Source organism: Drosophila subpulchrella, unplaced genomic scaffold (genome assembly GCF_014743375.2).
Source record: "Drosophila subpulchrella strain 33 F10 #4 breed RU33 unplaced genomic scaffold, RU_Dsub_v1.1 Primary Assembly Seq39, whole genome shotgun sequence".
NCBI classification, from domain to species: domain Eukaryota; kingdom Metazoa; phylum Arthropoda; class Insecta; order Diptera; family Drosophilidae; genus Drosophila; species Drosophila subpulchrella.
In genome coordinates, this window is record NW_023665611.1 from 1,254,944 (window position 1) to 1,269,266 (window position 14,323).

Genomic DNA, 14,323 nt, shown 5'->3' on the forward strand with positions numbered 1-14,323 from the left:
GAATTGCATTGCTGTAAGCCATGACCCTTCCGCAAGCAATTATGGCACATATGCAATTTCTTTGCCTCTTTACAGCGCAAGCTAGGGGAAAGATTTAAAAACCTTGTGCATTTTGGCAGATAAAGATCCCTTCCCTCGCAATAATTACATAAAGGTTTATTGGAGTTATTAGATGCCCCAATGAGTGTGCTTTGGTTATGTTTATGCGATTGTCTTCCCACCTGATGGCCTGGTGTTTGTGTTACCAAGGCGTTATCCGAATTTTCCATTAACCTGCATTGTTTTTCCAAAAATGCAGCCATAGAGGTCCACGTAGACAGGATGTGGGATGATAATTCCCCTTTCCAGCGTTCCAGAGTTCTAGAATCTAACTTAGAAGACACGATGTTCATCAGAAATTCATCCGGAATTTGGTATTAGTAGTAGCAAGCCGATTAATCAATAATTCCACAGCCTTATCATAGTTCGCATCTGATGGCTCTAGCGAACGTATGGTTTCCAACGCTACGCCCTCAAGGCTAGCACGGAGATAAAGGAATTTTTCAATTTTACTTAGCTCTTGATCATTGTTCACCACAGTTGACAACATAGCGTAGAAGTCCAGCCAGTCTCCATAATTTCCACAAAAACGAGTAAGTTCCAGGTGCGGAAGCTTTGATCTCCTACTTGAGTTCAGGCTGCCATCTCCTATAAAATGGATTTGCAAGGCGGTTGAAATTGCATTGCTGTTGCGCCTTTGTTGCACAAGTAATTCTCGAGAGAGTTTTGACTCGATGTCAAAGCAAATATTTGCAAAATTAGGCCGCGCATCACTCGATAATTCCGCCAAATTCAATTTTCCCAACAGATTTCAACTTGGCTCTGTAAAACTCGATTTCACTTGGACCGTCCATTATTTTATTTAAAATAAAGAGCGAAGACAGATATAAAAGTCACCCTGTAGTTGCGTAACCTCCAATTTAGACGTCAAAAATATCAAAGGGGTTTTCCTTTTCAGTTTCTATTTCCTTTTCGAAAGGTCTTTGCACCGCGAATATGTCACCAACACAGTTACAAGGCGCCGATTAAGATTATGCCGTTTATATGCGGTGTTATATAATTAAGTGGAAGACAACTAATTTGCCACCCTTAATGTCGATATAATATTTAAAACGCACAATAGGTTTAAATTGCGAAAAGCCGTGTTTTATTATTATTTAAGATCGGAGCTGCTCTAAAGACAAAAACGTATATGCAACAGTCGGCAGCTATTCTAAGCAGCGCTCGGCTTACAAAGATAATATAAAAACGAGATAACGAAAGAGGCATGAAATCTCTGGCATGTAAAGGCCTTAAGTACTGTGGGCTTCTTTCGCATAATTCAATATTAACATATTTATGGCAAAACAAACATTAGCCAATGGCATTTACATTTAAGCAATTAAGCTTTGGTTCTGCTCCGAACAAGCTGTTTAACATCATCTTAAATTTCCAGGGCCTTCAAATAGAGTTTGGATACGCACAAAAAAAGGTTAATGCTCAGGCTGTGTAAGATATTCTGAACTGGAAAATGTAGTTCACAAGTTACGGGTGTACAAAATTTAGCTACTTATAGCTGTTTTCTCGCCAAGCTGGCTAGTTTTTCCAAAAGTGGTGAAACTAATGTTTCTAGTATTCAACATCGTCTAGAATTTTTAGGACTCTAAAGCAGCGATCGGCACACACATACCATCACAAGTTTGCCTTGCATTAGTGTGAGTGTAAAAAACACGAAGTTGGCGCGCAGCGCGCTGAAGCCTGACGTTTCTCTGTTTTGCACTGAGAATCTCTGCCGCAGCAGCAAAAAAGCGCGCCGAAGCTGAGAAAAAAGAGACCCGAAGACCCAAGCCGAAGTCACACGAACATCTACGTTATACGTGACCGAGCAGAGGATGGGCAGAACACTTCCCTATGCTCACTTAATAGACAGCTGCTCTAAAGAAACGTTTTGTGACAAACTGACAAACAAAATAAAATTTTCATTTTGAGAAGTCCACCAAAATCTTGTTTTGCGTATTTATTTTAAACAGAGCATCCGATTTTGACAGTTAAGGTGTCACTTGTCGTTTAATTTAAGTGAGTATTTATCCCCACCGGCCCCAACAGATCAAATTTTCAAAATTTTCACGTTTACACTTTCTCCGCCCTTTCTCCCAAACCAGTTGATTTTTCAAAGTCTTGGTATGCAATCCTTTTAGTTTTTGCAATACCTTTTGATTGATGTATCACTCGAAACAGACGATTACAGTAGATTTTAATTTTTTCGTTTATATATGTATGGTAGCCGCCTTTGCACACCCTCCTGGTGCGCTTCGTCACAACGTGGGCTGCCGTCCACAGTGATAAAAGTGGGAAGGCTCTGTATGTACATTGCTCCCACTCAAACGACCTGGAAGGGTATATAAACTTCACATTGCCGAATTAAACTTTCTTTCTTGTTATTATTAATATTATATGATTTTTCATGTTTATAGGATGAATTGACTAAGGAGCAAACTGCTTGTAAGTTACTAAATACTTTTATTACTTATCAAACTACTAACTTACAATTTTTTATAGTATTACGCAATGCATTTAATGCTTTCGATCCAGAAAAAAATGGATACATCAATACTGCCATGGTTGGTACGATTCTTAGTATGTTGGGTCATCAACTTGACGATGCTACTCTGGCTGACATTATTGCTGAAGTCGATGAAGATGGATCGGGTCAAATTGAATTTGAAGAATTCACCACTCTGGCCGCCCGGTTTCTTGTTGAAGAGGACGCCGAAGCTATGATGGCTGAATTAAAAGAAGCTTTTCGCCTTTACGACAAAGAAGGAAATGGCTATATAACAACTGGTGTTCTGCGAGAAATTCTGCGAGAACTAGATGATAAATTGACTAATGACGATCTAGACATGATGATTGAGGAAATCGATTCCGACGGATCAGGAACTGTTGATTTCGATGGTAAACAAATTAAAATGCATTAATGTGGTCATAATTATTTAACAAGATATTGTATATTTTAGAATTCATGGAAGTAATGACTGGTGGCGATGATTGAGCATAGTCTGCTATAGTTCAATCAAAATGAAATTTTTAATAATAATGAATCATTTTAGTTTAAAGTATTTAATATTTGCAAATTTGTACTAAAATGCCATTTTAAAATGAAATTAAAAAATATATGGCCTCAAAATAAGTGATTGGCCAAATTTACTTTTCTGTGCCTGCGTACACCGATCAACCAAAAACCTAGCTAAAAACAAATACCGTGTTAAAAGATTTTTTAATCTGTTAATAACAGTTCACAAAGAGGCGCTTACCAGACGAGCTGCCAAGCAGTTGCCAGAGTTGCGGAGTACAATTTATGAATATAAGAAAAACAAGGAAGAACGCTATAGTCGAGTACCTCGACTATCAGATACCCGTTACTCAGCTAAAGGGACCAAAGGGAAATGGAGATATGCAAGCAGCAAAGCGAGATTTAAGTGCGCCACCTACCGGCGGAAGACAGATTTAAACATTGTGGGCGTTAGGGTAGGCGTGGCAAATTTTTTTTTGGATCAATCGATAGGTATTGACGAGACCAATACATTTCAGTTAAAATTTGTTATCTAGCATAAAAATTGTGGGCGCCACAGGCTTGGGCGGTTTGTGGGCGTTAGAGTGGGCGTGGCATATTCGCATAACAAACCTGCGCTGCGTACAAAGCTACGGAATCTAAATCTGAAATCCCAATACTCTATCTTTGATAGTTTCCGAGATATCCGCGTTCATATTTACGGTTTTTTGAAGTTTGTGGGCGGTTTGTGGGCGTTAAAGTGGGCGTGGCAAACTTTTTTTTGGGTCAATCGATAGGTATTGATGAGAACAATTAATTTCAGTTTAAATTTTTACTCTAGCATCAAAACTGTAGAAGCCACAGTTTTGGGCGGTTTGTGGGCGTTAGAGTGGGCGTGGCACTCTACTGAAACAAACTTGCGCTGCGTAAGAAGCTCAGGAATCTGCTCGCCAAATCTCAATAGCCTAGCTCTCATAGTTTCCAAGATCTCAGCGTTCATCCGGACAGACGGACAGACGGACAGACGGACAGACGGACAGACGGACAGACGGACAGACGGACAGACGGACATGGCTAGATCGACTCGGCTAGTGATCCTGATCAAGAATATATATACTTTATGGGGTCGGAAACGCTTCCTTCTGCCTGTTACATACTTTCCGACGAATCTAGTATACCCTTTTACTCTACGAGTAACGGGTATAATTATTTTATATCACGTAGGTGAAAGTTTTAAACCCATTTTTATACCCCTTACTCGTAGAGTAAAAGGGTATACTAGATTCGTCGGAAAGTATGTAACAGGCAGAAGGCAGCGTTTCCGACCCCATAAAGTATATATATTCTTAATCAGGATCACTAGCCGAGTCGATCTAGCCATGTCCGTCTGTCTGTCCATCCAGATGAACGCTGAGATCTCGGAAACTTTAAGAACAAGGCTATTGAGAATTGGCATGCAGATTCCTGAGCTACTTACGCAGTGCAAGTTTGTTTCAACAGCGTGCCACGCCCACTCTAACGCCCACAAACCGCCCAAAACTGTGGCTCCTACAGTTTTGATGCTAGAATACAAATGTTAACTGAAATGTATTGTTCTCATCAATACCTATCGATTGACTCAAAAAAAGTTTGCCACGCCCACCTTAACGCCCACAAACTTCAAAAAATCGTAAATATGAACGAGGATATCTCGGAAACTTTTAAAGATAGAGAATTGGGATTTCAGATTTAGATTCCGTAGCCTTGAGCGCAGCGCAAGTTTGCTACGCGAATATGCCACGCCAATCTAGCGCCCACAAGCCGCCCAAACCTGTGGCGCCCACAATTTTTATGATAGATAAACAACTTTAACTGAAATATATTAGTCTCGTCAATACCCATCGATTGATCTAAGAAAAAGTTTGCCACGCCCACTTTAACGCCCACAAACCGCCCAAACCTGTGGCGCCCACAATTTTCATGCTAGAAAAACATTTTAACTGAAATTGGTCTAAACTATAAGAGCTATGCTATTGAGATTTGGCATGCAGATTTCTGAGCTTTTTACGCAGCGCAAATTTGTTTCAGCAGCGTGCCACGCCTACTCTAACGCCCACAAACCGCCCAAAATTGTGGCTCCTACAGTTTTAATGCTAGAATAAAAATTTAAACTGAAATGTATTATTCTCATCAATACCTATCGATTGACCTAAAAAAGTTTGCCTCGCCCACTTTAACGCCCACAAACTTCAAAAAATCGTAAATATGAACGAGGATATCTCGGAAACTTTTAAAGATAGAGAAGCGCAAGTTTGCTACGCGAATATGCCACGCCCAATCTAGCGCCCACAAGCCGCCCAAACCTGTGACGCCCACAATTTTTATGATAGATAAAAAACTTTAACTGAAATATATTAGTCTCGTCAATACCCATCGATTGCTCTAAGAAAAAGTTTGCCACGCCCACTTTAACGCCCACAAACTTTAAAAAATCGTAAGTATGAACGAGGATAATTGATTTTTCAGATTCAGATTTTGTAGCCTTGAGCGCAGCGCAAGTTTGTTACGCGAATATGCCACGCCCATTCTAACGCCCTTAAGCCGCCTAAGCCTGTGGCGGCAACAATTTTTATGATAGATAAAAAACTTTAACTGAAATGTATTAGCCTCGTCAATACCTATCGATTGACCTGAAAAAAAGTTTGCCACGCCCACAAACCGCCCAAACCTGTGGCGCCCACAAATTTTATGCTAAATACAAAATTTTAACTGAAATGTATAAATCTCGTCAACACCTATCGATTGACCCAAAAAAAGTTTGCCACGCCCACTCTAACGTCCATAACGCTTAAATCTGTCTACCGCCCACATAACCATATATTGTGATCAGGGGTAGGTGGCGCATTTCAGTCTCGCTTTGCTGCTTGCATATCTCCATTTCCCTTTTGTCCCTTTAGCTGAGTAACGGGTATCTGATAGTCGAGGTACTCGACTATAGCGTTCTTCCTTGTTTATTTATGTCCAGTTCCTGGGGAGCTTTTACAGCCCATTTTGCACTTCTCCTCCAGTGCTAGATAAACATAAGCACGGAAACGCTGATGTCATCACTACTCGCCGGTAATTAACTAGAGCTCCTCGAAGCCGGCGTTCTCCTGGTGGAAATGATGTGATCTCGGTGCCCTCGTCAGCCTTCTCGGCGAAGGCATTGGCTCCGACCGGTTGGATATCATTGGCCTGGCTGGTGATCAGCTTGCCGTAAGCCTCGTAGACCTGCAGTGACTTTAGTATTATTTATTTATTTTCAATATCTAAGTAAACCTACTGTACCTAAAATTCAAGTGTACATTTTATTTTTCGTAGTCGAAGGCCTCGTATCTAGCACTACATCCCCTATGTTAGTATTAATTTTGTAAACTTTACTATCATCTTAAATAAATAAATAAATAAATGTGTACATTTTACATACCCTGCAGCAATTCAGTATTGGCACAAAATCATCATGCAGGCGACAGCGACGCCGGCAGAGCCGAACGTAACGGCAAAGCATCTTTTTAGCGCTAAAAGAATGGTTAAAGGGTGATGAATTTTTTCCACTTTTTGAGCAATGATAAGTCGTTGGAAATGCCTACATATGTGAAAATCATCACCATTTTCATACAAGGTCAGATCTTATCAAGCGCTCGGTGATGATATTTTCCGTGATTCAGTGCCTAAAAAGCGTTGAATGGTTCTCCAGGGTACATATTTATGTCTACCGCCCAGATTTTTTCATATTTTTAATAATTTAAATGCGATTTCGTTCACCTTATCAATTTCAATATACATGCCAAAAATTATTTAAATAGGACCATTAAAAATTTTTAGCCAAAAAAGTTGTAAATATTTAGCAAATTCAATAGTTTTCAAGAGGTATGAATATATAAATTAACTTTAGTATTCCCTTATTGGTGCTGACGTGATCCCGCGCAGCAGTCTAAGGTTAAGGCTGGCCTACTAATCGCGTCCAGTGAGCTTGTTGGCGCGGGGAGGCCCGGAGCAGCAGCAGTGAATTGTGGACGGCCGGGTGGCTGGCCGGTACACGTATGTGGGCGCGGGGGGTAGTCCCGCTGCAGTCACAATATTGATGGGCGGGCTGGCCGTTGGTAATCCAATGCAGTGTTGTTGTACTAGTAGAGAAATACGTTAACACGACGGGCCGGTTGGCCGTGTATCATCTATTACTGAATAATAAAGATTATGATAGAAGGAAATTATCCTCCTTTTCTTGCTGGCCTGGAGACTCAGTCAAGATCAAATCAATACAAATTTAACGGCTGAGGAACTTGTGAGATGGTTCCAAAGTCGCCTAGCTGGGGCAACCGAGCGGGTCGCGGGTTGCGGATAGCAGACGACCTTTCTCGAGGTCAACTGTGAATAAGCTGGTGGGATAAGTCAAGCACTGTACCGTGGACGGAAACCCCAGTAAATAAACAGTCCCGGACAGCCAGCGGGTATTTTGCAACGAAGCAATACCGACGATGCGAGTTGTTCAGCCGCATCTAAATAGTTGCTTTACACAAACCCACTCCCAACACAACACCTACCCAACTCCCCTCCCAAACAACATCTCACTCCGGGCCGGACTACGGTGTAATACGGACCGCGCCAAGAGTCAGCCTGGCTGGGGGCCCGGATCAAAAATAGCCCAGTCTCAAACGGTGTGCTCAGGGACATGGCGACCCCCTATTCTAACTATCGCCTTACCCGGGCATCGCGGATCTCTGCCCGGGCGGACTTTTCCCCTTCTCCGCAACTCGTGGGACCAAATTATGGATCATAAAACAGAAGACAAAAAAACAAAAAACATAGAGACGGGTACTCTTAAAAAACCCATGGATAAGACGAACACTGGTTCCACCTTCCATACCAGCACGGCCCAGAAAGGGCCGCATCCCAAACTGATGATGGATGGCAGAAAGCCAACCGCAAACGCCTCCGCTACGTGCGCATCTGCGCCGAAAGCAACGGTAGGCACTGCCAAGGCGCTCGGGCCGCCCAGACTCTGCGCTCACACACCAGGAGCACCGTTGCCACGCCTTCGCCTGAATGGCTAAAGAAGGTAGAGTGGGCAAGGAAGGTGCTCCCAAACTACGGGCAGGAAAAGCCCACTCAAGAGGCGACTCAGGCGAAAAGGCAGCGATCCCTCGAACTACCCGGGCCATCGGCGAAGAGATCTAAGATCCAGCCATCGGTCTCTTTCGCCGAAATCACGAAAAATCGTGTATTACTTGGCCTGATTGACAGGGGAAATCCGGAGGGCAGGATCCCCAGAAACAAGTTGAAGGCAGTGGAGTCCCACCTTTCCCTCATTTGCCTGCGCATGGTACGAGAGAAGCCAGGCACCTCGCCCTGCTGCATGGACGCGGGCTGGTACCAGGGCAGCGTCAAGGTGGTAGCATGCGACAGTCAGCGGTCGGCTGATATGTACAAAGAGGCGACAAGCAAGCTCGGCGAGGTTTACGAAGGGGCGAACATCGTTGCGCTTAACTGGTGCGATGTCCCCAGTAGACCCCGAGCCAGGATCTGGCTTCCAGCAGCGATCAAGACGCCGGAGGACATCCTCTTCATGTTGCAAGAATGCAACCCGCACCTCCCCACGAAGGACTGGAAAGTCGTCAAGGTGGAGGAGCGTGAAGGGGATGTCAACCAGGCGGTTTGGGTCCTGAACAAGGAGTCAGTAGCTCCGATCGAGACTGCTCGTGGAGTGCAGAACTTCGGGTTCAGTGCGATACACATCAAAGTGTATAAGGGCGACTCCAACGCCGCTAGCAGCTCTGCCGGCAACCCAGCCGAGCAGGTGCTTGCTGAGGAGTTGGAGGCACCTGGTGGGCCGGAGGACGGCTACTCTACCGATTCGTCGCTAAGCAGAGAGATGCGTGCGCTCGGACCGGCAATCGAGGACGTGGACCTCAGCGACACAGAGGAGGCCGACGTCACTGTGGTGGAGGTTGAAGCTGTAGATGTCATTAAGACTTCTACAAATAAACCTTCACCACAGTAAAGCAGCGTCTGCTGCACTTCTGCTTCGCCTGACAGAAGGCGGAGCCGACCTAGTCCTCGTACAGGAACCTTGGGTTGTAGGAGGCAAGGTTGCTGGACTAGGAACAAAGGAATACAAGCTTATGCTTGGTCCCAAAGAAGGTAAAATTCGAACCTGCATATTAGCCAAAAGGCATCTTAGTATATTTCTACTTCGCAATTACAGCAACGGAGACAACACCGCAGTAAGCCTGGAGCTGCAGAGTGGCTCTATAAGGTTTCTATCGGCCTAATTGGCCTTTGAGAAGGAAAACCCCCCAGATGCGCTGGTCAGAGGACTAGCAGAGGAATGCGAAAAGCTCAAGAACGGATTGGTAATAGGCTGTGACGCCAACGCCCATCACACCCAGTGGGGTTGCCCAAACAACAACGACAGAGGTGAGTCTCTTTTTGATTTTATTCTAAATTCGAACCTATTCTTATGCAATAGGGGCAATGGCCCTACTTTCATAACTAAAGCTTGCCAAACGATCATAGATCTAACTTTGGTATCAGATTCACTCGTAGGCGGAGTCAAAAACTGGGCAGTCTCTGACGAGCACTCCTTTTCGGACCATAGATTCATAGAAACCGTATTGTCCCTTGATTCGCCCTTGCCGGTCAGCTTCGCCAACCCCAGACGAGCGGACTGGCACAGGTACAAAGAAGTTCTGACAAATATCCTCCCTATGGAACCGTCAGAAAGCATCACAAACCCACATGAGCTGGACGAAACAGTATACAAATTCACAGAGGCATGCAACACTGCCTTCAAAGTGGCATGCCCCACAGAGAAACCAAGAGGAAGGAAAAAACCCCCCTGGTGGACCCAACAACTATCTATCCTCAGAACCAACTGCAGATGCCTGTTTAACAGAGCAAAGGCGGGAAATGAGGACACCAACTGGCTGAACTACAAGTTTGAACTAGCCTCCTACAACAAGGCCATTAGAAGAGCAAAACGAACGGCATGGCAGACCTTCTGCTCTGGCATAGAAAAAACAACTGATGCCGCAAGGCTCAGGAAAATACTCTCTAAGATAGCCGCGCCTTTGGGCTATCTTCAAAAAGCAGATGGATCATGGTCAGACTCCAGTAAAGAGTCCTTGGACCTGCTCCTAGACGCTCACTTCCCGGGGAGCCAACAAGCAGGTCATCCACCTGAAAGAGGAGCAGGAGAGGGAATCGAAATAGATCCACTCCTATCAGACCGCAACATGAAATGGTCCATTCATAGTTTCAAACCATACAAATCACCGGGACCGGACGGAATAACACCGGCTCACATCCAGCAAGCAGGACAAATAGCCATTAACTGGTTGAAAAAAATCTTCCAATCCATCATGGCGGTAGGAGAACTACCAACAGCATGGCAAGAAACAAAGGTGGTTTTCATTCCCAAGGCAGGGAAGGCCACTCACACCACAGCAAAGGATTCTAGGTCAATAAGCCTAACATCATTCCTGCTTAAGAGCTTTGAAAGAATGATAAGCCTAAGGGCCACCGTAAACCCGACACAAATATCAGAAGCACAACACGCTTACACCAAAGGTAAGTCAACCGAATCGGCGCTACACTTGGTGGTAAACAGCATCGAGAAATCACTCAACATCAAGGAATACACACTGATCGCCTTCCTGGATATAGAGGGAGCCTTTAATAACGTGCTTCTCACCGCTATAACAGAATCTCTCACAGAACTAGGGGTTGAGCCGCCAATGGTGAGGCTAATCCATAAATTGCTGATAAGCAGAATGGTCACAGCCACACTAGGGACCTCAACCCAGACTAGACTAGTGAACAGAGGCACCCCGCAAGGAGGTGTACTATCACCCCTCTTGTGGAATATCGCTTAAACAACCAAGAGAGAACTAAAAAAGCGACCATTGCACTTTACTCCTGTAAAAAAGCAATCGGGCTAAGATGGGGCATGTCCCCAAGAATAGTTAACTGGATATACACAGCGGTAGTCAAGCCAATCCTACTGTACGGAGGGGCTCTGTGGTGGACCGCCTTACACAAACAATGCATACTGACCCCTCTAAACAAAGTACAGTGAATGGCGGCTTTGTGCATTAGTGGAGCCCTTCGAACCACCCCGAATGAAGCGCTGAATGCGATCTTGAACCTCCCTAGCCTGGACTTAGCAGGCATGGAAAGGGCCAAATCGGCAGCTATTCGACTGAGGGACACAGAGCAATGGAAAGCCCAATTATATGGCCATGCTAAAATTCTCCAGCATGATAAATCGATTCCGAAAATCACGGATCTATGCAAATCTATTGAATATAGTCACACACCATTTGAGGCCCTGATTCCGAATAGAGAGGAATGGGAACAGGGCCGACCGGGCACGATAGACGCAATCTGTTTCTATACAGATGGCTCCAAATTAGAAGGACACGTCGGCGGAGGTGTATACTCCGAACAATTAGATATCAGGAAGTCATTCAGGCTCCCGGACCACTGTAGCGTCTTTCAGGCGGAGGTCCATGCTATAAAAGAAGCACTAACCTGTTTAAGGAACCTTAGCCTCCAGAGAGGACACCTAAACATATATAGTGACAGCCAAGCGGCTATAAAGTCGATCTACTCGACAAACACCAACTCTCGTACAATAGCAGACTGTCGCAGATCTCTCCACGAGATGGCAAATCAGTTTACTATCAGCCTAATATGGGTTCCGGGTCATCGGGACATCGTAGGCAACTGCATAGCGGACGAATTAGCCAGGCAAGGCACCACCAAGCCTCTCCTACCAGGAGAGGAAAATGTCGGTATGCCCATGGCTACTTGCAAGCTAAACATAAAAAACCACTTCAACACACTGGCCAACATCCATTGGCAAAACGCACCACAGTGTCGCATCTCTCACCAGACATGGCCTGTGATAAACAACAAAAAAACCTCGGAGTTACTCAAGCTCAGCCGCACAGAGTGTGGCATGTTGATCCGAGCTCTTACAGGCCACTGGCTTGTTGGCGCGCATGCCGGCAGGTTAAAAGCCCCGCAAAATGATTTCTGCAGAAGCTGTAGGGATGAGGAAGAAGTGGAAACGGTAGAACACCTTCTCTGCTTCTGCCCAGCCCTATGCAGACTCAGACTGAAACACTTAGGAAGCCCCTTCATCGTCGATCTTACCGAAATATCGAAGATTAATCTCAAAAGCATAAGTGCCTTTATTAAATCTTCCGGGTGGAAGACATGCTGATCAGCTTAACACAAGCTGAAACTACTAGAAACGGGAGCCTAGAGAAGGAAGAAACGAGATCATGCGGTATCACAACGGACCCATTGAGGTCTAAGTGTGTCGGACTATAGTCCGACAGCCGCCCTAACCTAACCTAATTTAACCTAATTTAACGGCAATTGCCGGAGTTATTTTGCAGAGAACTTCTGTTCTTTATTAAATGAATGCTAAAAGGAATTGCCAAATAAAAAAAAGAGAACTTGATAGCGGCCACGCAAATATTCTGTGTTTGCCGGCTATGCACGATCGTCCGGTCAAATGCATTGTCAGCAATTTGGTCAGCGATCAGTCTTCGGACATTGACTCTCAGTCCGGTTGACATTAGTTAACTACTCCCCCCTCGAGATTTAGGCCGCCCTCGGCCGACCCTATTTGGGCGATCACCTCCCTCAGCTGGACCGCAGATCTTCTAGTCCTGGTGAATCGCTAATAGGAGAGACTGACGCAAATCAACGCGCAAATTACTGCTTCTGAAATTTGCGCCACTTGATGTGTCCGGTTGGTCTTGATTTCTGCTCCGAACTGTTGAATGTATTCCAGGTTACGCTCACTCAGACGGTAAAGGTAATGAAGACTTAAGACATCCTGAGTGATGGCGATGTTTAGTGAGGGCGAGCTTGCCACTCCAGGAGCCCTCTTCTGGGCGGAATTATGGGTAACGAGCAGGGTTTTTATTGATGGTTGGATTAAAGGTGATAAGATGAGTGCCGTGTAACCAGACGCTGCTCCCGTTGTCCACTTGTACCAGAGCTGTTCGATCATTGATAATAATGATTCCCTCGTGGACATACGTGATTGGGTGTAGCTCGCTTGGCTGGGACTCGCAGTGTGCCTTTCCACCAGCATGAAGTTCTCGGGCACACGAACTATCTGTCGCCAGTTGGCAGAAAGTGGTCCCTGCATGGACTTCTCCATTACATTCAGCCACGACGTTATCCACTATCCTTAACATTATATTGTTATGCGCCCCGGGGTATATTGTTATCTTTCTACATGCTAGCTTAACTTTGGGAAATTTTATTATAAAATGCAAGACGTTAATAGATTGTAAAATTTTTACGGACGTCACGGACAATATATATTTAATGGGGGTATCGGTGGGCTCCTCCATCCAAACATTTACCAAGTCTGCGTGATCTAATATGTTTGGGCTGACTACGTTAATTTTAGTGAGTGCAATGGCGAGCATCAAATTTTGCATCTCCATCATAATCATCCTATTTCGAACGAGTAATGTTTCATATAGGTGACCTGTATCAATTTGGGAGTTCTTCGTTGTTTTTAGAATTTTGCCCTGGATTCTATTATTGAGTTCTATCTGTCTGTTATTTGAGTCTATAAGTTTCATTTCTGTAAACCTGATATTTTCTATGTCTCCTGCATCTGGAGTTCCTGCTACGACTTTTTCTTGGAAGTAGTCTGTGATGTACGCCAACGCCATGCCCAGAGAGGAGAAAAGGCCGATGATTTTGAACGTCTGGAACTGAGTTTTAGCTATTTTTTGTTCAATGAGAGGTATCCCACCACCAAAAGAAGTTGACTTAAAATAAATATATTTTGCCAGTGGCAATTTCACTTATGTTTATTAAGAACTTGCGCCAAGTGGAGAAAAAATGAATAAAAAACAAGAAAGAACGGTATAGTCGAGTACGTCGACTATCAGATACCCGTTACTCAGCTAATGCGACCAAAGGGAAAGGGAGAAATGCAAGCAGCAAAGCGAGATTGAAATGCGACACCTACCCGTCATCTCAATATATGGTTATGTGGGCGGTAGACAGATTTAAGCGTTATGCGCGTTAGAGTGGGCGTGGCAAACTTTTTTTTGGATCAATCGATAGGTATTGACGCGACCAAAACATTTCAGTTAAAATTTTGTATCTAACATGAAAATTGTAGGCGCCACAGGATTGATCGGTTTGTGGGCGTAAGAGTGGGCGTGGCAATATATTTTTTTGATCAATCGA

The 14,323-nt window shown here is 44.4% G+C and overlaps 1 protein-coding gene across 2 annotated transcripts in view; it reads left to right on the forward strand.

Moving 5' to 3' along the window:
• The window catches only part of LOC119561994 (troponin C), a 38,380-nt gene extending 35,172 nt beyond the window's left edge, over positions 1–3,208 (forward strand). For both annotated transcript variants that reach the window (XM_037875385.1, XM_037875386.1), the window contains exons 2-4: positions 2,493–2,520; positions 2,578–2,973; positions 3,036–3,208. In XM_037875385.1, the coding sequence (XP_037731313.1) occupies positions 2,493–2,520; positions 2,578–2,973; positions 3,036–3,070 (459 nt within the window). In that variant the 3' untranslated portion in view covers positions 3,071–3,208. The remainder of the gene's footprint in view (positions 1–2,492; positions 2,521–2,577; positions 2,974–3,035) is intronic.
• The last annotated feature ends 11,115 nt before the right edge of the window (positions 3,209–14,323 follow it).